This window comes from Phocoena phocoena, chromosome 20 (assembly GCF_963924675.1).
Source record: "Phocoena phocoena chromosome 20, mPhoPho1.1, whole genome shotgun sequence".
NCBI classification, from domain to species: Eukaryota; Metazoa; Chordata; class Mammalia; order Artiodactyla; family Phocoenidae; genus Phocoena; species Phocoena phocoena.
The window spans coordinates 6,791,230-6,813,529 of record NC_089238.1 but is presented as its reverse complement, the minus strand read 5'-3'; the positions used below and the strand labels follow the sequence as shown (position 1 = coordinate 6,813,529).

The 22,300-nt window shown below is 56.7% G+C and overlaps 2 protein-coding genes across 3 annotated transcripts; one reads left to right on the top strand and one right to left on the bottom strand.

The window, feature by feature from the left end:
* Positions 1–55: 55 nt before the first annotated feature.
* On the bottom strand, positions 56–7,633 carry AKT1S1 (AKT1 substrate 1). Its single transcript, XM_065899272.1, has 5 exons — positions 7,581–7,633; positions 3,967–4,352; positions 2,787–2,864; positions 2,520–2,689; positions 56–1,105 (listed from the first exon to the last, which is right to left on the bottom strand). The coding sequence occupies exons 1-5, from the start codon at positions 7,631–7,633 to the stop codon at positions 962–964; spliced, it is 831 nt and encodes a 276-aa protein (XP_065755344.1). The 3' UTR covers positions 56–961.
* Positions 7,634–8,684: 1,051 nt separating this feature from the next.
* Positions 8,685–22,050, top strand: TBC1D17 (TBC1 domain family member 17). Of its 2 annotated transcripts, XM_065898513.1 has the most exons (17): positions 8,685–8,720; positions 9,164–9,262; positions 9,469–9,543; positions 14,209–14,332; positions 15,117–15,324; positions 15,810–15,921; positions 16,025–16,183; positions 16,548–16,676; positions 16,753–16,856; positions 17,379–17,473; positions 17,928–18,044; positions 18,139–18,239; positions 18,318–18,417; positions 20,225–20,322; positions 20,489–20,605; positions 21,152–21,238; positions 21,320–22,050. In XM_065898513.1, exons 1-17 carry the CDS (start codon positions 8,700–8,702, stop codon positions 21,524–21,526), a joined length of 1,953 nt encoding a protein of 650 aa, XP_065754585.1. In that variant the 5' UTR covers positions 8,685–8,699; the 3' UTR covers positions 21,527–22,050. The 2 variants fall into 2 exon arrangements, with proteins under 2 accessions (XP_065754585.1, XP_065754586.1); XM_065898514.1 differs by lacking the exon at positions 9,164–9,262 and having other exon boundaries at positions 8,700–8,720; positions 21,320–21,526.
* The last annotated feature ends 250 nt before the right edge of the window (positions 22,051–22,300 follow it).

Below are 22,300 nucleotides of genomic sequence, written 5' to 3'. Positions count from 1 at the left end.
ATTTGGCTTCAGAAAATGTTAAATGAATACCCACAACACACCTCAGACTCATTTGTCAGAGGTAAAACTCTTTAATCTCAGAGCGTCCCTCCCAACTCCCGATCCCGACCCCCCACTCTCTCCCCCACACCAGGGCCGGAGAGTGAGGCCCCCTGCCCCCCACCTTGGGTGGACGAGGGCCCTTTAAGGCACCTGTGGGGGTGGGGGGAGAGGGGCGGGAGCTGGTAACGTCCTGGATGCAAGGACGGGTTTGATTGGCAGGCTGTTGTGGGATGGAACCAATGAGAGGGTGTCAGACGCAGGAACAGGATCGGGCCATCCCTGAGGGGGCCAGAGGGACAATTGTCAGGACTTCGGCAAAAGACGACCCCAGCCCCAGTAGTGTAAAGAACGTAAATTTAAGGCCACAGGCCAATCCTGGGCACAGGAAGAGGGTTGGCCACGCCCCCAGAAGTGGAGCCAATCAGGTGGGGGAACTCAGGAAGGGTGATGGCTCTCTCGGGAGATTGGTCAAGCCCTTTACAGTTTTCGAGCCAATCAAGTGAAGGAGCTGCCCATTCACCGTGCTGAAGTCGAGGGCCACTACCCAATCCTGGAGCTTGACTGTGCTCTTTCAGGAATGGAGCCAATGCCGTGCGAGCAAAGCCCTTGTTGCTAGGCAGAAAACGACGAAGTCGGCCAACTAGCCACGTCCCGATCGGGGAGCGAGACAATCCCTTAATAGAAAGAATCTGTCGCTGGGCAGAGAGAAAACAGACCCAATCGGGAAACTGCACAGGCATCGCTCATCCGCGCGGGAGCGGTCGTGGGCTGGAAAGGCGGCGGGGGTTGGCAGGGACTGGTCAATCCTGGTGGCCCGGGAGGCCGGTCCCGGATCTGACTCGGATTGGCGGGCCCCGGGGGCGGGGCAGGGTGTAGTGTGGGGGTGGGGCGGACGCCGGGCCGGGAAGCTCCCTGGACCTCAGTATTTCCGCTTCAGCTTCTGGAAGTCGCTGGTGTTGAGCCGTGGCCGCGGCAGGTCCCCGAAGACCTGAGTGTCCTCGGCCTCCCGCAACACCAGCGCGCGCATGCTCGCCGCGATACGGTCCAGGTCCGGCGAGGAGGGCTGCGGGAACGGCGATACGGCCGGGGTCAGAGCCTACACCCTGGGCTCCAGGTCCTCTCCTAGCACTTTTGCCCCTGCGATGCTTACGGCCAGGAAGGCCCTTCACCCTGTCCTGCTCCATTTAGGGCTCTGCCACCCAACTCAAAACACCACCTCCTCAAAGAGCCTTCCTGCCCCTCTCCTCCCCCCCATTCTCCGCCTCCTATGTGCACACACAAAGGCCTGTCTCACCGCCGTCCTTCCACATAGTGGAAGTGCTGCCTGTCTGCTGACCATCACGGCTGTGTGCACCCAGAGGGTCTCACGTCTAAGGATCCGGGTTCGGGATTCAGTCAGGTTCTAATCAGGCTTCTGCCACCCACTAGCTGTCAACAGGGATTTTACCTCCTTAGGTTTCAGTCTCCCCTCGGAAAAACGGGGCTGATAACAGGCTCTGAGATAATCAGCACAGTGATTGCTAAAGAAGGGTGAACGACCACGTCACCAGCGCTGTAGAGAAAGGAGCCCTCTCACTGTCAGTCTCCACTGAGGAGGGGACCTGTCATTCTGCCTGCAGCCCCAGCACCTAGCACTACCTCCCTTAAGGCCCCTGTCACCCTGAGCTGGGCCTAACGCCCAGTGGAATGGGAGAGGCCACGAACAGAAGCTGGACCCGGGTCCTCTCAGAGGCCAGCTCAGGACCCAGCACTCAGGCCTCAAAGGTTCAGTTAATTAACTGTGTTTCCACCAGTGATAAACAAGGACAGCAGCAGCTGATGGACCCTGTTAGTCTATAAATGAGGACACTGTGAGGTGTCATAGGGAGGGGGAAACATGGGATGCAAGGCCTCCTCCCTGCAAGTCCATAGCTCTTTTCCAGAAGTAAGCTAGGTTCCAATCCCAGCGCTGCCCCTTACGGGCTGAGTTTCAGGAAGTCATGTGTATTCTCAGTGCCTCAGTTTCCCCTCTGCTTCAGGGAGCTTTAGTGATGGGAGATAAGGACCCACCCAGGCCAGCCCAGGAACTCCATGTGTAGGACAGTGTGGGAGGGAGGAACAGAGGACAAGGGAGGTGGCACAAATTCCAGGAGGGGCCAGGAATATGTGGGGTGAGGGTGGAAGGTGATCTGACCCCTCTGAGCCTCAGTTTCCCAATCTGGAGGGGATACTAAAATACATGTGCCCTGCGCAGACCACGTATTCTATAAACGGTACTGTTCCTGGAAATTAGAGGCTGCTTTCTCTACAAGGCACTGGGGCACATTACAAGGCTGTGATAGTTAAAACTGCAGCACTCTAGCCCAAGAGCCAGCCTTATGAGTAGGAGGGGAGGATCAATCCTGAGAAACATGGCATCCACGTCCGAGGGCTTCCTGGAGGAGAGAGCTCTGAGCCCTTCCTGACACCCTCCTCCCCACCTCCCATTTGCCCCTCACCGGCCCATTCTCCTCATCAGATGACCGAGCTTCTGTCCTCTTCTCCTTGAAGGCCCAGACGGGCACGGACACGGGCAGGGACTTGGCGTACTGCTGTGTGGGCAGGGCTGAGGCTGGGGGCACTAAGTAGGCTGGGGGCCCAGCGGGGGTCTCCTCGCTCAGGCTGCCATCTGGGAGAGAAGGTGGACTTCAGCCTCTGTCTTCAGCTGCCTTCCTCCCAGCTCCCCACCCCCCTCTCCAGGGATGGGGACAGCCTGTGACACTCACCATCCGTGCTCTCAGGGTCTGACTCGCAGAAGGGGGGCAGGTCCTGGAGCGTGGTATCCTCATCCATCACAAAGAGTCCTGTGGATGGCATTAGAGGCCCGGACCAGTTGAGTCCCGCTGGACTCCATGTGCTCTAGAGTCCGGCCACTGCCACCGCCTCTCTGTTCCCTGCACTGGCCAGGCCCTTGCAAGCCTCGGGGCTTCTGGAATAATTATTCCCTCTGCCATGAACACCTTTCCCCTGGTTATCTGACTGGCCTTCGGCAGAAATAAATCCAGTTTCTCTCTATCTGGTACATCCCCAGGTGAAAGCAACTGGCTGGACGAACATGAAATCTGTAAGATCTGTTTGAGATGAACCGACTCAAAATACAGGCTGAGAGAAATATGAGATGATTATGATCCCTGTTTGACAAACGGGGACCTGGAGGCACAGAGAGATTAACTCACTTGCGCTTAGTCCCAAATCTAGTAAGTGGTGTCACCAGGATTTGAACCCAGGCCACCTGGCTCCAGAGTCTGTGCCCTTAACCCTATGAGGGTTTCTCCAGCAACAGTGAGGAAGTCAGCCGTTGATAGTAACAGTAACAAATGAGTAACTACTTATTGAGTCCCCCACCCACCCATTGCCGGAGAACTCCTACTCACTCTTCAAAGCCCTAATGTTACAGCGCAGTCTCTGGGAAGCATCCAACCTCCACGTTTCCCCCAATGCAGCCAGTTGCTTCTTCAGCTGTTGCTTGTACCCCTGACTCCTCTTTAACTCCTGTCTTTGCTCTCACAGGCATTAGGCACCCCAGATTTGGAAACAATTCTGTTCTACTCGTGCTCCTGGCTCAGGAGGCTCCCTCCCCCGCCATGGCCTCCACAGGGCACTGCTTCATGTCAGGACTCCAATTCCTTGGCCAGACCCAGAGTCCCTAGAGAAAAGACCCCAAGTTGGCTTTCTCTGTGCCCAGCGTCTCCCAGCACAGAGCTGGCTCTCAGACATGATGGAAGGAAACTGAAGCTCAGAGAAGAGAAATGACTTGCTCAAGGTCACAGAGTGAGTCACAGGCAAGCCTGCAGCTTCCATGAACATTAGGGCTCAGAGACAGGCCAGCTGTACCCCTCCAGAAAAACCCACTGAGGAGGCAACTTACCAGGAACCCCCCCCGGCCCCTGCCCCTGTCCTTCTCACCTCCATTATCGCTGACACCCAGCCGCTCCCCAGAGGTCTCTGTCTCCGTTGGCTCGTCCTCATCCTCCTCATCTTCCTCCCTGGCCAGGGTAGGCCGAGGTGGGCTCCGTGCAGGGCTGGGCGGCTGTGGTGCTGGTGGGGGCATGGGGGGCCGGGCAGCGGCGGCTGCCCGGTGGGCCAGGGCGATGTCGTGGAGGCAGCGGCGGGCAGCCTCGGCCAGGGCCCCTCGACCGTGGGCTGCATAGGCGCAGGGGCCCGGACGGGGGGGCGGGGGGGGCGCAGCCGTCAGCAGCACCAGCTCCGTGCCCGTCCGGGCCCGGAAGCGCTCGGCAGCCCCCACCACGGCCTCCCACAGCTCCTCGGGGCGCCCCGACGCCATCCGCGCCCTGCGGGGCAGAGCACGACACAGTAGGCTGAGGCTTCGCTGACTTCGCCGTCCACACCCAGCCCCGTGTGTCCCCCAGTCCCTGGACTCCACCCCCACCTCTCCTCTCCACCTGATCCCAGCTGAGCTCCGCATCTTCCCCCAGCCCCATCCCTCATCCCCGCAGCCCAGTTCTCTCCTCTTGGCCCTGCCCTGTCCAACATGGAAGCCATCAGCTACACGTGACTAGGGAGCACTTGAGATGTAACTGATCCAAAGTCAGAGGTGCCACAAGTGTGAAATCCACACGGGGTTTGCAAGACTTAGCACAAAAAGGTAGGATGTAAGATATCTCATGAGCAATCTGAAGTTGATTAAATGTTGAAATGATCACATTTATTTATGCTGACTAAATAAAATATAGGGTGAAAGTGAATTTCATCTGTTTTCTTTCCACTTTTTTTAATGTGGCTCATACAAGATTTGAAATTACACAGGTGGCTCAGATCATATTTCTGATGGACGGTGCTGCCCTGGACCATTGCCCCAGCCTCCAGTCCAGCTGGCACACAGCCCCCCAGCGGGTCCTTCTACCCCTGGAGCTGCCTCTGCTCCTCCCCCGCATCCCCAGGACAAGGTCACAGCCCCTTAGCAGGGCGCTGGAGGGCCTGCCCCCGGCCTCATATCCTTACACGCTCCTTCAGTCAAGGTGGACCCCCTCTACCTGGACCACTTGTCCTCCATGTACTTGTCACTCCTGCACTCACCCGGAGCTCAGGTTGGGCCCTCCCCACCTGTGAGCTCCCACAATGTCTGAGTGACCCCCGTTCTAGCACATATCCCTCTGGGGAGCACTGCCTGGATCCACATCCATTTCCCCAGCCAGTGTGGGCGTCAAATTCATCTCTGAGACACCAGCCTTGCCCAGCACATGGTAGGTCTCAGAGAGCGGGAGTTGAGCAGAAAATGGGGTGCCAGCTGTCCTCTGCCCACAAAGCTCTCACACTTCCTACAAGACTGTTCCGGCAGGTCCTCTGGAAGTCTTCCCTGACCCGCAGGATGGATCAGATGCCTTCCCTAGACCCACAATGCCCTGGGCTACCTCCACTATAGCTCATGTCACACGAGCTTGTGACAGCTGTACCTCTGGCTGCCTCCTCCATCAGAATATGAGCAACCCGAGGTCAGTGATCTGTGGCCCCAGGACAGGTCAGCCCTAAGCAGACAATCTGCTTGGATGCATCTCCTTACAAGGTGACAGGGACAAGGGACAAGGGGCCTGGCTTCCTGCCCTGCCTGCTGTGTGACTTTGCACCACTGAATGGCCTTCTCTGTGCCTGTCTTCTCCCTGTAAACCAGTGGTTGAGCTAGGCCTGCTGGGCCGCTGAGGAGCCTCCGCAGAGAGGCAGCAAGCTCCCCGTCACTGCAGGAATTCAAGCAGGGCTGTGATCTAGTCCTCTAGGGTCATAGAAGTTTGATTTCAATTCACAGGCCCTTTGTGACTCAAGATCATAGAAGCCAGTGTTTCCTAAGCACCTACTCTGTGCAGGGGCTCGGCACCTGTCATCTCCCCTCCTACCTGACCCACAAAGGTGGGAGCTGTTACCTTACATATGAGACAGTTGAAGCTCACCGAGTACAAAGCCCTGCAGTGAGGCACAACCAGTACCAGTCCTGACAGACCCTGAAGCAGGTTTACACCACATCTCCCACAGGCTAGGCAGGGACCCGAGTGTGTCATCAACAATCTCATTCCACCCTCCCACCACCCCTATGAGGGAGGAGCTATGATCACCCCACTTCACAGTTGCAAATGGAGGCCTGGGGAGATTCAGTATCCTGCCCGGGGTCATTTAGCTAGAGAGATGGACAGCTGGGACCTGGATCTGGCAACCTGCTCTTAATCCCAAATGCCATCCTGCCTACCTTATGGGGAAAGATTTATGATCTCCTAGTCCAGATAGGAAAAGTGAGGCTCAGAGAGCTTAAGGCACTGACCAGAAGGCACACAGCTAGAAAGGGCAGAAGTGGGTGAGACTGCTGTCTGCCTGACTCCAAAAGCCAACAGAACTGGGAGCTGCACAGGGTCTCACAGCCACTCCTTGGGTCAGCCCCATCTGATGGAGGAAACTGAGGCTCAGGGCAGGGAAATGACTAGTCCAATGTCACAAAGCCTTGTAGTGCTAGGCCAGGGGGCTCTCACTCCCTTGGGACACCAAGATTGAACTCCTTTCTTAGACAACATCTCTAAGAGTAGATCAAACTCCTATAGCTTAGAATAGCTGAAGTGGGAGTGAGTGGGTCATGAGGGTCCCACACACCTCAAAGAGGAGAAGGGTGATTCACGCAGACCTCTCTGCCAAGGCTTGGGAGCTCTCTGGCGTCGGTTACCCAACAGGAGAGTTGCCAGGACTAACAGGAGAGTAGCCAAGCCAAGTACCTCACAGGAGGGTCTCCCACTCCTTCAGCTTCCGGAGGAAGTTCTGTATCTCCAAGGAGCTTAGAGATGGAAGATCCCCCCTCCCCCCAAATGGAGGTGTTTAAGATTAGGGAGAGAAGGAGTTAAGACCTGTCCTCCACAGGAGGAGGAAGGGACAGGTAAGGTGATTGGCCTTTTAGGATGAGGTGAGGAAATGAAGTGAGGAAAGTGACTCCAGAAAGAGATGAGGAAAGAGGAAAAGCCCCCCAAGGAATGAGGGATGCTAGCGAAGTCCCCTCCAACCACCTGTCAAACTGGAAGTAAACCCCTCCCCCGCCCCAAGGTGGGAGGAACTCGAGGATGCACCCAGTGGCCGGGGGCAGGTGAATGTCTGGGGTCCTTCTCTACCGCTCAGAGTCCCCACTTCGCCAGGGGATCCAGGGAAAGACCCACTTCTCTAGGAAGAAAACAGGAAAGCCCGCCCAGGTGGGGGCCAGGACCGGAAGTCCCGCCTTTGGACGGGTGAGGGGCGCCCCGAAGCCCCACCAAGTAACCCCCCGACCCTGTGGACATGGTCCACGGCTAAAGTAAAGATCCTAGTGGGTCTAGAGACCGGAGAATAAGGCTGTCTAAGCGTTGCCTCGGGTCAGACACGACGGTTCCCGCGGGCGACACCTTTCCAGCGCTCAGCGTAGGGTCACTGGGCGATTTCTGCCCTCTGACCTACGCTGGCTATACTCCTCCCGCGAGCGGCTCGCCCTCCCAGCACCCCTCTCCTCCGGACGGCCAAATTCTCCCCACACCGCGGTTCACAACGCCGCCTCCACTCACGTGCCCGTAGCCAGCATGGCCGGCCCGGCACCGTCGCCGCCCTCAAAAGACATGGCGGTGCCTTGCGTCACTTCCGCATGGTTGGCCCGCCTCCACTTTTCACACTCCGCCTCCCTTATCTCGGCCGCCCGAGACCAACATGGCGGCCACGGGGGCTTCGCCGGATCACAGTGGAGCAATGGCGACGGCACGGTGCCCATAAGAAAGATGGTGAAAAAAAAGCTTCAGCTTGCTCGGAAACATTTCCCCAAGAAATATGGGGAAAATGCACACGCACACTCAGGACCACAGTATACTAATGCAAGCGACCTAACGTCCCTCCCCCATAATAACCTCTTCCACAGAACTAGTGGAAAGCAGGGCCCGTTAATGACATGGCAACCAGCCTGGCATCATTTGCCCATAATGTATATATGGGCTCTCTCTCCAGCCTATACCCCTCAGCACCAAGGCTGGCAAAGATCCAACATGGCATCCTTTCTTGCTTCGGTTTGCCCAGCTTCAATATGGCGGCTCAGAACGCTTTCTCTCGACGGTGACTCAGGAATTCGTCTGGGACCGCTTCGTCCCCGAGGATACTGACGGCTTCATCCCGTTAACCCGAGTCCTTCGGGGCCTCGTGTGATGTACAGCTCCTCTCACCTTTTTCTTTAACCGTTTCTCTCTTCTAGGACCTTGCTTTCGCGCCCCGCAGAGAGATGGGACTGCCCCGCATTAACATGGCCGCAGTTGACCGGCCTTGCCCGTGCCCTCGAGCAAAATGGCATCTCTTTGGCTTCGATGCCAGTACACAATATGGAGAAAGGAGTAGGCCTTTCCAAGCCAGTTTGAGCGAGGGGGTGGAGCTCTTGGACCCGCCCCCTTGTTTACTTCTCCGTTAGGACTGTTTCGCTGCGCCTGCGCACTGGCCGTTCCACCTTTAGCGTCTGTGACGTGACTTGAAACCTCGTGGTTCAAGTTTAACCACCCCATTCTGAAAAATGGTTACACCCATTCCTATTCTAGAACACATGGGGACGCCACCACTGTCTGGGCTTGAGGGGAGTTTCCTATCCGGATGTGACAGCACGCTGACCCGGAAAAGGAGGGAGCCGGGGCAGTGAGGTCTCGGCCGCGGCTATGGAGGGCGCCGGTTACAGGGTAAGCACTGAAGACGCGTTCTTTTGCTTCCCTCTATGCGAAACGCCGCCCTCCGGTGGTCTGCTTCTTTCTCAGGACTTGCAGGGACTCTGGGAGCCCAGCACCTCCTTAACAAGCATACCATTCCCTTAGTAAACACGCTGTCACCCTTCCTTCCACTGCCCTAGGGAGACCCATATCGTTTAGCCCCGCCCCCTGGGGCTCGCCCAGTTTGGAATGCACTCCGCCTTTTTCCCCTCCCCATCCTCCGGAGTGCCAGAGAAGCCTGGCGCTATACAGGTTTCACTCCGGGCCCCATCCCCTAGGTAAATGTACCCTGGGCCCCACCCCCAAGGTGAATAGCTCCTCCCCCGGGTCTGCTCCCATTGGCTCTCTTTTGAGCCCCGCCCCCTCAGTGTCTTCCCACGCTTGGGCCCCCGCCCCTCAATGGTTCCCGTTCTTAGGTGGTATTTGAGAAAGGAGGCGTGTACCTGCACACCAGTGCCAAGAAGCACCAAGACCCGGACTCCCTCATCGCCGGCGTCATCCGTGTTGTGGAGAAGGTAGACCGGGAGAGAGCAGGGCTCGGGCAGGCCTAGAGCGGGAGGGAGGCGGCGTCTGTAGGAGTATAGTATGGAGGTCAGCAACGGGAGGTTAGGAAGGAGAGGTGGCTTTCTAAGGCTGAGGGTCCAGAACTGGGAGGAAGTTTGGAAATATGGTTTGGGGAGTTTGGAGGGAAGCACTCCCAACCCCTTCTTTTTTCCCTCAGGACAATGACGTCCTGCTGCACTGGGCTCCTGTAGAGGAGGCTGGAGATTCCACCCAAATCTTCTTCTCCAAGAAGGTAGGCTACCTTTGCTTCCCCTTTCTCCACTTGCTTTTTTTCTAGGTCGGGGCAGTGGAAAGCATTTGAAGGACTTGAATACAATTCCAGACCTACCCTAGGAGCATGTGTGGTCCTGGTTGGGACCTAAGTTCTCTCTGTCCCTCACTTTCGTCTTCTCTGTGAAATGGGGCTGAAGATGTCCATTCACGGAAAGAAGGTAGACACTATGAGATTTGTGGCCATGGGGGTAGCTGCCTGCCTCCTCACCCCCTTTGCTTCTTGGGAGAGCTCTGCCAGGGTGCAAGAGGACAACTCAGCCTGTGGATTCAGGTTCCACGGGCTCTCAGCCCATAAGGACTTGACGGAGTGTGGCATTTTTTCTTGGGCAGTCTTGCCATCGTGTCCAGAGAGGGAACAAGACCTGACAGAGGCTACTCATCCACTTCGCCAGGATTCCTTCCTTCCCCGGGTACAAGACCTCGCCCTTCTCATTTCCAGATGTCTCCTTGTCAGGCCCTTGTGCTGGATGGTGCTGGGACCCAGAGATGAATCCAACCCAGACACTACCTAAGTCCTCCCTCACCCCTCATTCTGTTTTTGAGAAATTGAGGCACGATGAGAGGAAACCTCATCTTCTCATCCTCTCCTGAGGTCAGAAAAGCTAGGAAGTACTGGAACTTGGATTTGAACCCAGACATACTGACTCCAGAGCACGTCCCCTTCTGGGGAGCAGACATTTGGGCTAGGACTCTAAAGATGAGAAGCAGGCAAGAATATATTTCAGCGGGGACTTCCCTGGTGGTCTAGTGGTTAAGACTCTGCGCTTCTACTGCATGTGGCATGGGTTCAATCCCTGGTTGGGGAACTAAGATCCCACATGCCACACAGCATGGCCAAAAAAACCCCAAAAAAACAATATATTTCAGGGACAGAAGGAAGAAGGGTGTTTCAGGGCAGAACGGAACGTGGGATGTCTCTGTAGAGGGTTTTGCTGGAAAGATGGTTGGGCCTGAAATGCCAGGCTGAGAAGCTTGGACCTGTCCTGGGGGCCAAGGTTAGCCTTGGGAGGGGAAAGGTATGGGTATGGAAAGCCCCATCTGTGGGGTCATGTGGGAGATGGATGGAAGGACCAGATGGAGGGAGATTGGGGGCTGGGAGGTCGGGGAGGAGGCCAGTGTGACGGGCCAGGAAGAGAAGATGAAGCCTCAGCTGGGGCCATGGGGTTTCAAATGGAGATTCCTCCCCTATAGAAGTTTAAGTAGCAGCAACCAGGATTTTGCATTTTCACCAACCTCACAGGCAGTCTGAGTGCCTTTCTTGAGAATATTGCTGTCCTCCTTGGCGCTCTTATTTTCAAATAACAGAAACCCACTGAGACGGGCATCAGTGGGAAGGACACATATAAATTCAGGATACATTCAGCTCCAAGGAACACAAAACTGAGCTGACAACACAGTGAGCAAACAAGTTTGTTTCTTTCACCTCACAAGACTCCAAAAGGTATGAGGCTGCTGTCCTTGGTTAGTGACATCAAGGCTTGGATTGCTGAGAACCTACTGTGCTTGCTCTAGTGGTGTTTAAATGACCACTTCAGCTGCAGCCATTGCATCTGCCTTTTAAGGCAGGAAAAAGGGGCCAGCAGGGCACCAATCATATCTGTCCTTTTTATCAGTAAAAACAGGTTTTCCAGAAAGCTTTGCGTCAGTTAGGAGTTGCATTTGGTTGTATGTAATAGAAACAGGAATACCAGCGACCTAAACAAGATAACAGCTCATTTCTCTCTTTTTACAAAGCCCAGAAGTCAGCAGTATAGGTTCATATGTTATCAATGACTCAGCTTCCTTCCAACTTTGCTCTGTAATCCTCAACATGTGGCATCTGTCCTTAAGGCTGCCTTCTGGTCCAGAAGGGCTGCTGGAGCTCCAGCCTTTTTAACTGTTTTTGTTCACTCTCTATGTGTATCTCAGGTTGGCCAAAGAGCTCTGCTCACCATGCTGCTAGAGCAGCCAGCATCTTAAAGGTCTCATTCCTTGTGGCAGAGGGAAAGAGATCTCTAGAAGTTTTTCCCTGGCAGTTAAACAGTCTATCTTGGAAGTGATATATCCCAGCCGTTTGGCCAGAACGAGTTGCATGTCTCCACTCAGCCAGTAGAGTTCAATGAGCTGTAATCCTACTGTATGCCCGAGGGGTGGAGAGCTGCAAACATTTGACAGACAGCACACTAATTATCATTATTTTGTGTAAACATTGGCAAAATTATCAAATTCTTCATGTCACAAAACAGGGAGGGCACAGATGGCTTTGCCAGGGGCTGGTTTGGCAGCTTGTGGACAGGTGTCCCTGCCATTCCTTGGTCTTCCTTTCATGGCCCTGGTTGGCTGCCACAGTTCCAAACACCATGTCCTCCCTTGACAGCACATAGAGGCTAACCTGAATAGGGTGTTCACTCCTGTAGGTGCCTTTTTATCAGGAATTCCCTTCTTCAGACTCCCCGCGGATGTACCCTCAGCTTCCACTGGCCAGAGTTGGGTCCCTAGGCCATTCAGAAATGCAGGGAAGGCTGGGAAAGTGGATATTGGGATATTTCAGCTTCTGTTGTGGGAGTGGCTTGTCAGTCTGGAATATCCAGCAGAAATGGCTGTTGGGTAGACCCACAGTCTGAGTCCTTCTAATCATGCAGGGTTTTACTGCAAGAGTCACAAAACACTCCAGTTACTTTAAGCAGCAAGGGGTTAAATGCAAAGACATGGAGGCTTATAGAATTTTTATAAAAGCTAGAGGAATAGGACTGACACTGCAGAACTGACCTGCCAGGGGAGCTGCGATCCAGTGAGGGCAGGGCTGTAGGGAATGGGACTGTCATTGGAGTTGTCAAGTTCGAGAATCAGAGCTGCTAATCGGCCCCACTGCTGCCCCAGTTACCACTCTGTGTGCAGGAAGATGAAGACAGAGATAAGACTCCTCCTTTTTCCTTGTCAGCCAAACACCAGCCAGAGTGGCAGGAAGTTGCCCTTATCCAATTTCCACTTTGTAGATCTGAGTGCATCTGACTGGTAGGCTCTTGTGCCTGGAACGCAACTTCAGGGGAGCCTGGGAAATGTTTTACCTCTCTAGCCTTTCCCATAGAGGAAGAAGACACATGAGCTGTGAATTCTCTCACAATTGCTGCAGTCCTCACACATTTTGTCCCCTCCCTGCCCTCCTCCATGGCTCATGGCCAGCATCATCGGCTTTTACTGCACTCTGACTCTCAGCATGGCCCTGCTCTGCATGGTTTCCCTGAATCTGCCCAACAGGCCCCTGAGCTCATGTCAATAAAAGCAGCCACCAGCTGGCCCCATGCTGGGCACTTCATGTTATTTTCATAACAGAATACGAGCCAGCTATTTTTTTTTTTTTTTTTAATGCGTTACGCGGGCCTCTCACTGTTGTGGCCTCTCCCGTTGCGGAGGACAGGCTCCGGACGCGCAGGCTCAGCGGCCATGGCTCACGGGCCCAGCCGCTCCGCGGCATGTGGGATCTTCCCAGACCGGGGCACGAACCCGTGTCCCCTGCATTGGCAGGCGGACTCTCAACCACTGCGCCACCAGGGAAGCCCCGAGCCAGCTATTTTTTTCTTTTATTCAGATAGAATTCACTTACCCTCAGACTCAAAAAAATTCAAGCTTTATGAAAACTTAAAATTGTCAAAGTGCGTAATTCAGTGGTTTTTAGTATTCACACACGTTTGCAACCATCACCACTGTGTGATTCTGGAACATTTCGTCATCCCTGAAAGAAACCCTGTACCTGTACTCCCCTCCTCCAGCTCCTGGCAACCACTAACCTGCTTTTTGTCTCTATAAATTTGCCTTTTCTGGATATTTCACATAAATGGAATCATACTCTATGTGGTTCTTCGTGACTGGCTTCTTTTATTTAGATTGCTTTCAAGGTTCATCCGTATTGTAGCATCTATCGGAACGTTCTTCCTTTTTATTGCTGAATAAAATTCTATTGTATGGATCTACCCATTTTGTTAATTCATCAGTTTGGTGGACAGTGGGTTGTTTCCACTTCTTGGCAGTCACGAATAATGCTGCTGTGAACGTTCATGTGTAGGTCTTTGTGTGGGTGTTCATGTTTATTTCTCTGGGGTGTATACCTAGGAGCGGAATTGCTGGGTCATATGGTAATTCCACGTTTAACCTTTTGAGGACCTGCCAGACTGTTCTCTACAGTGGCTGCACCATCTTACAATCCTACCAGCAGTGTAAGAGGTTCCACTTTCTCCACATCCTCACCAACACTTGCTATTGCCTCTTTTTTTATTCTAGCCATTCTAGTGGGTGTGAAGTCATATCTGATTTGGTCCTGATTTGAGTTACTCTAGTAACTCCTACCTACTTATTTTAAGCACAGCGATCTCTGGCAGTCTGACTGCAAAGCACCCCAACCCCTACCTAGCTGTCTGCTTTTTATGTGGGGATGCTTTGGTTACAGCCACCGTGAGACTTGGCTTCAAGTCCTGGCCCATTCCCTGGCTGCATTGGGTGACCGACCCTGAGAGCAAGTGCTGTGTCCTCTTTGTGCCTCAGTTTCCCTCTTTGTTCAATGGGGCTACCTCCCAGGGTGGCCTCGAGGCTCAGATCTGCAAACTCTGAATCCACAGTCCCTCAGTCTCTTTTCCTGTCTTCCCCCAAGGACACCAGTGGGGGAGACTCCTGCACCTCTGAGGAGGAACCAACCTTTGACCCCGGCTATGAACCCGACTGGGCCGTCATCAGCACCGTGCGGCCACGGCACCGCCACTCAGAGCCCACGAGAGGTAGACTAAGCTGTTGCCCCTGGGGGGGGGGGCAGGCGGAGACACGACTTACCCTCAGTGGTCATGGCTCCATGGGCTGTGCTGCCCACAGTCAAGATGGCCACCCACAGTGGCCTCCGGTCCCAGGAGAGTGGGTGGGGGGTGCAGGGCGGTCCCCAGCCCCGGTCCAGCGTGGCCAGCGTCTCTGAGGTTTGCAGCCTTGCTCATCAGGCCGGGCTCCCTGATTGGCTGTGGGCACCTCCACGTAAGTCCTGCCCAGGGAATTTTCCAGGCTGTGGCAGTGACGGTTGCAGGGTGACAGGGTAATTCGGGCCATCCTGGAGTCGCACAGGGTGCTGGGGGCACCAGAGGAGGTATCTAACCCCCTAGGGGGCAGAGAAGTCTTCCAGGAAGAGGTGGTGCCACAGCCTAGCTCTGAAGGATGCTTGAGAGTTTTCTCTCCCTGCAGAGAGAGCAGCGGGGGTAAGGCCAGAGGTGTGGGGCACTGGGTGTGTTTAGGAAACCACAGCCTTTTTGCTGTGGCTTGAGAGGGGTCTAGAGTGAAGAGAGGGTCGGAGGTGAGACAGGCAGGGTTGGGGCGGGTGGGGAACAGACGTGGGGAGCCTGGGGAGATTTGGGGGCAAGCAGGCATCCCCCAGGCTCCCGTCCAGTTTTACTGGGTTCCTTTCCCAGAGGGCCTGGGGCTGGCTCGCAGTGGGCTCTCAGGAGATGCCTGAGCCGCCTCTGGCTCCACACGGCCCCGCCTCCCGACCCCCACCTGCTCCCGACGCTGCTGTCCCCCTAGGTGCAGAGCCCAGCTCCCCCCGGGGCTCCTGGGCCTTCTCCGTGAGTCTGGGGGAGCTCAAGTCCATCCGCCGTTCCAAGCCGGGCCTCAGCTGGGCATACCTGGTCCTGGTCACGCAGGCCGGAGGCTCCCTGCCCGCCCTGCACTTCCACCGCGGGGGCACCCGCGCCCTGCTCCGTGTCCTCAGCCGTTACCTGCTGTTGGCCAGGTGAGCCTTGTCCCAGGCCCCACCCCTCCAGGGATGCAGCCTGACTCCCTCAGGGCTGTGAAAGTAATACAACCCAGACTGATTTAAAGGCAGGAAATAGAGACTTGAGTGGCACGTGTAACTGCAACATCAAAGGGCAGTTTGACATCAGGCGGGACCCGGGTCCCAGAGTGCAGAAAGAGTTGCTCTTTTTCTTTCTGAGTTTGCTGTCATTCTCTGGGGGCCCCGGTGGGTAGAAAGCACCTCTTTCCCACATTCCAGCAGCATCTTGGGGCTGCTTCTCGTTGGCCTGTCCCTGAGTCAGTCACCCTGGCCAGGGAGGTGGAAGGCCCTCGTTGACCAGCCCTGGGGCCTGTGCCATCCCTGGGGTCCAGCTGGGGTCTCAGGCCTGAGATGAGGGATTCCCCATGGGCAATCGGGACACTGAGAAAAAAAGAAAAAAGTGGGCACCCTGCCTGTGTGTCACCCAGATGCCCTGCCCACAGCTCCCCGCAGGACTCCCGCCTCTACCTTGTCTTCCCCCATGACTCCTCGGCCCTCTCCAACTCCTTCCACCACCTCCAGCTGTTTGACCAGGACAGCTCCAACGTGGTGTCTGTGAGTCCCCAGCGCCAGGCTGGCCGGTGTGGGCAGGGAAGGGCGGGCCGTGCAGGCCAGGCAGGGAGGGTGGACGGTGACCGCCCCTCGGCCCTGTCCCCAGCGCTTCTTCCAGGACCCCTACTCCACCACCTTCAGCAGTTTCTCCCGTGTGACCAACTTCTTCCGGGGAGCCCTGCAGCCACACCAGGAGGGGGCCTCCCCTGACCTGCCTCCAGCCCCCGATGACGAACCTGAGCCCGGGTTTGAGGTCATTTCTTGTGTGAGTATCAGGGTGGACGCTGCTGCTCTTTGGCGGTCACCGTGGGCATGGGACTGCATTTCCCTGGGCCTCTGTTTCCCCAGTGAGATGGGGATAATAACAGCACCGCCCTCATCAGGTTTCATGAGTGACTTGGTGGAAGGTGCTTGTAGCCTGTGCACCTGGTGCCTGTTATTACTGGGGGGCTTTCCTGACTTGGGGGTTGACTTTTTCACGGACCCAGCCAAGGAGATGCTTCCTGCCCCAAACGTTCTGTCCGTCCGTGTAGCTTAGAAGGGCTCTGAGCTGACTCGGAGTGGCCCACGGTGGGCTGGGGAGCGCTGTTGGGCCGAGGCCCTGGGCTCACTCGCCCTTTGTCCCCCAGGTGGAGCTAGGGCCGAGGCCAGCTGTGGAGCGGGCGCCTCCGGTCACGGAGGAGGAGTGGGCCCGCCGCATGGGCCCCGAGGGCCGCCTGCGGCAGGTCCCTGAGCTGAAAGCCCGCATCTTCTCAGGGGTGAGGAGCCGAGCGGGTGGGCAGGGTCGGTGGGCAGCCAAGGGGAGGCCCGTCTGAGCTGCCCTCTGCCCTCCAGGGTCTGAGCCCCAGCCTGCGACGCGAGGCCTGGAAGTTCCTCCTCGGGTACCTGAGCTGGGAGGGCTCAGCCGAGGAGCACAAGGCCCACGTGCGCAAGAAAACGTGAGTGAGACGCCGTGGCTCCTGCCCTGCTGCGCTCCAGCCTCTGGCCTCCTGAGTCGACTGGAGGTTTTTGATCAACAGCATATCCCAGTGGGCGGCCCGGCACCGGCGCGCTACCCGTGCACAGACGGGCCATCGACCTGAGCACAGCGGGGACAGAGGCAGTGGGCCAGGCCCTGCCCCTGTAGGGCCCAGAGCCCATCCCCGATGCCGTTTTCATTCTGGCACCGTGCTATTTCAGTGGTCACCGCTTTGCAGCGGGCTTCCTAACCCCATGGGGCCACCTCTCCTCGTTCCTGGTATATCTTGTGCCTCTGCCGTGTGTCCCGGTCCCTGCCCCTGCTGCTCTCTGTCCAATGGGGGTGACAGACTTTGAACAACAACAAAAAAACCCCACAAGGGTGTTGTGTGTCATGAGAGATGTGGGGAAGGGGAAGCACAGGGGCGGTGAGCTAGGCTGAGCCCTGTAGGATGAGGCGGCGGGGAGGTGTCCCTACATCTCACCTGCTCTGCTCCCCTCAGGGACGAGTATTTCCGAATGAAGCTGCAGTGGAAATCTGTGAGCCCGGAGCAGGAGCGGAGGAACTCACTGCTGCGCGGATACCGCAGCCTCATTGGTTGGTGGGGGGCAAGGGTGGGATGGTGAGACCAGAAACAGCCGGGAGGGGCCCGAGGGAGCCCCGTCTCCCTAAGAGCAGGAGCAAGGCCATCTGTAGGGATGGAGGGGAGTGAGACGGGGGTGAACAGGGGTGAGTGGCCCTGGGGTCGGGTATGGGGGAGCACGGGAGGGGAGCCAGGCTCCGTGGGTTCAAATCTACCACCTACTCACTGTGAGATCTTGGCAAGTGATTCTACCTCCCTGGGCCTCAGTCTTCCCATCTGTTGATGGTTTAGTAACTGTCAGCTGCTGGGAGGGTGTGGCGAGCTGGTGAGCGTGAAGCACGGCACCTCACGTGAGAGCGTTCAAGATGGTTTCTGGATGACCCACACCTGCCTAGGTGTGCTGGCGGCCGGCCGGCAGGGACAGGGCTCACCTTTCACGCCTTTGCGCTTTGCCCCCTGTCCCCACAGAGAGAGATGTGAGCCGCACCGATAGGAACAACAAATTCTACGAGGGCCCCGAGAACCCGGGGCTGGGCCTGCTGAATGACATCCTCCTTACCTACTGCATGTACCACTTTGACCTCGGTGCGGCACAGCCCGGGGGCAGTTGCTGGGGGCTGGCCTTGCGGGGGGAGCATGCTGCAGGCCTCGGCTGGGCCCTGACCCCATGTCCCCCCAGGCTACGTCCAGGGCATGAGTGACCTTCTCTCCCCGATCCTCTACGTCACTCAGAACGAGGTGGATGCCTTCTGGTGTTTCTGTGGCTTCATGGAGCTCGTGGTGAGGCTTGGCAGGGCTGGGAGACAGGCCCCCTCAGAAGCTGGGGTCTGGCTCCTCACGTGGCCCTCCCTCCTACAGCATGGGAACTTTGAGGAGAGTCAGGAGACGATGAAGCGGCAACTTGGGCAACTCCTGCTCCTCTTGAGGGTGCTGGACCCTCCGCTCTGCGACTTCCTGGGTACGTGTCTCGGCGGGTAGGCAGGGGATGATGGTGGGCCCACACACCTTGCTGCAGAGTCTCTGGGGGTGGCCACAGACAATGTCCAGGATGTTTGGACGTGGTGCAAGCAAGAGAAACATCCCCACAGAACCCAGAATTGATATGTAAAAGCAGGACTGCGGTTTGGAGCAAAACCTCAACAAATGCAGATGTGGGCCCCCTACCCCTGCCAAACGTGCCCCCGCTGCCTGCTGAGGTGGCTCCTTCGTGTGCTGTCAGACTTTTCAGACGAAGGACCTGGGCGCAGCTCCTCACACTCCTCATCTCCAACCAGCTCTCATCTCCAGTCACCCCTGAGCCTGGATTGGAAACTGGTTCTCTGGGCTGCTGGGGCGGGGACTGCTGCATTTCGGCTTTTAAATTTGACTGCATTGCTTGTTCAATATAAAAAATGCAGGGAATTCACGTAAAGAGAAGAAAGTTAAAGTTGCTGTTGCTCGTACTATTTTTTTGAATGCAGATGATGATAAGCTAATTTATTTATTTTTTATTTTTGGCTGTGTTGGGTCTTCGTTGCTGTGCGCGGGCTTTCTCTAGTTGTGGCGAATGGGGGCTACTCTTTTTTTTTTAACAGTTTTTAAAAAATTAATTAATTGATTTATTTTTTGGCTGTGTTGGGTCTTCATTTCTGTGCGAGAGCTTTCTGTAGTTGTGGCAAGCGGGGGCCACTCATCGCGGTGCGCAGCCTCTCACTGTCGCGGCCTCTCTTGTTGCGGAGCACAGGCTCCAGACGCACAGGCTCAGTAGCTGTGGCTCACGGGTCCAGTTGCTCCGTGGCATGTGGGATCTTCCCAGACCAGGGCTCGAACCTGTGTCCGCTGCACTGGCAGGCAGATTCTCAACCACTGCGCCACCAGGGAAGCCCCTGGGGGCTACTCTTCATTGTGGTGCGCGGGCTTCTCATTGCTTCTTTTGTTGCAGAGCACAGGCTGTAGGTGCGTGGGCTTCAGTAGTTGTGGCACGCGGGCTCAGTAGTTGTGGCATGTGGGCTCTAGAGTGCAGGCTCAGTAGTTGTGGTGCACGGGCTTAGTTGTTCTGCGGCATGTGGGATCTTTCTGGACCAGGGCTCGAACACGTGTCCCCTGGCGTGTCCCCTGCATTGGCAGGCAGGTTCCCAACCACTGAACCACCAGGGAAGCCCTACATCATCAGTCTTATCGACTACGTGGTGTTCTGTCCATCTTAATGATGTATAAGAATAGATTTAACCTGACCTGCTGGACTTTTAGGTTATTTGTAGTTTTTCACAGTGATGAATCTATATTCGTGGATTAGTTTTTTAGGTTAAATTCCAAGAAGTGATATTGTATCCAGTGCAGTACATATTTTTACATCTTTTGAAACATTTGTCTTCATCACTGCTTTCCCAGAAAGTTCTACCAGCTTACGTTTTTGTTAGCAGTGTACGCGAGGGCCAGTTTCCTCACACCTCCCCCAGCTTTGGATGTTGAATAGATTTTTTCCCTGAGTGGACTGGTCTTACTGCCTCCCTTCCACATGAGAGCGGCGGAGACCACGGGGCTAGCTCACCTCATCTGGAGCCTGGATGGCAGGATGGGAAGGTTCCTGCTGGCACTGAGTGTCCCTGTCCCCGCTCTGAAGCTGTCCCTCCACTTGTGTAGACTCGTGCAGGTCCTTACAGCCAGGGTGACTTCTTAGAGTCCAGTCCGGCCCCCGGGCGCCCTGTGAATTAGAGCGGGATTGGAGTTGATTCTGAGCTTGCTCTCAGCTGAGTGCGGCCCCTCCCACTGCTGTCCTCCCCTAGACTCCCAGGACTCTGGCTCTCTCTGCTTTTGCTTCCGGTGGCTGCTTATCTGGTTCAAGAGGGAATTCCCCTTTCCGGATGTCCTTCGGCTATGGGAGGTGAGCCAGCCAGTTGGGGTGGGAGGGCCGAGAAGGAGAAATGGATTGGCTGTACTGCCAGTGGATGGGGCAGGGAGGTTGGTGGGAGGTGGGCAGGGCGTGGGGCAGACCTGGGTGGGACCTGAGGCAGAGGCTTTGCAGTGACCCCTCCCCTGGGCACTGCTAGGTGCTGTGGACGGGGCTCCCTGGCCCCAATCTGCACCTGCTGGTGGCCTGCGCCATCCTGGACATGGAGCGGGACACCCTCATGCTTTCAGGCTTCGGGTCCAATGAGATCCTCAAGGTGAGACCCTGGCTCCCTCCCAGTCCCCTCCCTCCCCCTGCCCATCCTGACCTGTGTGAAGACACATCACCTGGGTGTGAACTCCGTGGAGGCTGGCCCTGCCCCTGTGCCACAGTACCTTTCGGTAGTAGGTACTCAAAATAGGATTGTGGAAAGTATGATTCGCTAAGCTGTGAGCACGGTGGCCAGGAGACGGGGTCTGTCTGTCTCCTACCCCATTATCCCTGGCTTCCTGCAGTGCCCTCACAGAGCATGTGACCCATGCACGAGTGGGCCACCTGCCCCGGCCCCAGTGCATTAATGTGGGGCGGGGCCGCGTCAGTGGGGCTCGGTGCCCTTTTTCTTCCTTGAATGCTGCACCTGGCAAGCAGCTGGAGAGAACATGACCTCTCCTGATCCCCCAGCTCCACTGTGAGCCCCAAGAGGGCCAGCCCGGTCTGTCTTCCCTCAGTTGTACCCCAGCACGAGGCACAGAGTAGGTGCTGGGGCGGTGGTGGCTGGGTGATCGCAGGCAGGCAGGCAGGCCTGACCCACCCCCGCCCGCAGCACATCAACGAGCTGACCATGAAGCTGAGCGTGGAGGACGTGCTGACGCGGGCCGAGGCCCTCTACCGGCAGCTGACCGCCTGCCGGGTGAGTCCCTGACCCCTCCCGATAGCCCCCCAACCCCCAGCAAACCTCTGACTTCTCGCTCCCTACCCGCCAACCCGCCAGGAGCTGCCCCACAACGTGCAGGAGATCCTAGGCCTGGCGCCCCCCGCAGAGCCCCAGAGCCCATCGCCACCTGCCTCCCCACTGCCGCTGTCGCCCACCCGCGCCCCACCGGCTCCGCCGCCCCCCGCGGACACAGTCCCGCAGCCTGACAGCAGCCTGGAAATCCTGCCAGAGGAGGAGGAGGAGGAGGAATGTGCGGACTCTTAACCGTGCTGGGCGAGGCGGCCTGCTCAGCACCGGACACTTTATCCAGCTCCCCCCCACGACCCCGCCCCTCCCGGAGGCTGGGGAGGGGAGGCGCAAAGAGGGGCGGGGCTCTCCACCAGGCCTCCCTTCTCTTAGCTGGTTTCTTGAAACTGACACTTTCCTATCTGGTTGGCCTCGAGTAGGTGGAGCGGGGAGGCCACCACACCGGCTTGGCTCTGGATCGAGAGGGGGTGGTGACTCGTGGTCTCCTCTGACCACTCTGCAGAGTCGACGTCTGACCACTGTGACCCTGACCCGGCCAATGAGGCCTAAGACGAGGCCCCTTGGGGGTGAGTGGTGGCGGTTTGTGGAGGCAGGGCTCCCTTACCTGCTTGAGTCTGGGGCTTTTGGAGGAGTGAGGATGGGGTGCAGGGGCACATCCCGGACATAACCGAGATGGAAGGGCCTGCGGGGCTGCTCCCTCTGGGGCCCTACTTACCAGCTTCTTGTTATGGGAAAAATAAACTCGTGTTTAACCCAGTGTCGGCTGGGCTTTTTGTTACTTGCTTAAGGATCCCACTGTGTCGTGACAGCCGTTGTGGGCACTGTGATTAACGTTTACCAGTGGCGCAAAGCAGTGTCCATCCTGTACCTCCTACTCCCCCAAACGGAGGCCGCGGCCCAGGAAGAAGTAGGACAGCTTCTGGGGCTCCAGGATAGGCGCAGCCCCTTCTACCGCGAGGGCTAATGGTTTTGCTCCCTGCAAACTGGGGAAGCGACTGAGCCAGGGAGGGG

Bases quoted from the DNA above. Each gene is read 5' to 3' on its own strand.
- TBC1D17 (XM_065898513.1), top strand. From the start codon at position 8,700: ATGGAGGGCGCCGGTTACAGG. The intron at 9,544-14,208 runs GTAGGCTACCTT...TCTTCCCCCAAG, and splicing joins AAATCTTCTTCTCCAAGAAG to GACACCAGTGGGGGAGACTC. The intron at 16,677-16,752 runs GTGAGGAGCCGA...TCTGCCCTCCAG, and splicing joins AAGCCCGCATCTTCTCAGGG to GGTCTGAGCCCCAGCCTGCG.
- AKT1S1 (XM_065899272.1), bottom strand. From the start codon at position 7,633: ATGTCTTTTGAGGGCGGCGACGGTGCCGGGCCGGCCATGCTGGCTACG. The intron at 2,865-3,966 runs GTGAGAAGGACA...TGCCATCCACAG, and splicing joins GGGTGTCAGCGATAATGGAG to GACTCTTTGTGATGGATGAG. The intron at 1,106-2,519 runs GTGAGGGGCAAA...CCGTTCCCGCAG, and splicing joins CTGATGAGGAGAATGGGCCG to CCCTCCTCGCCGGACCTGGA.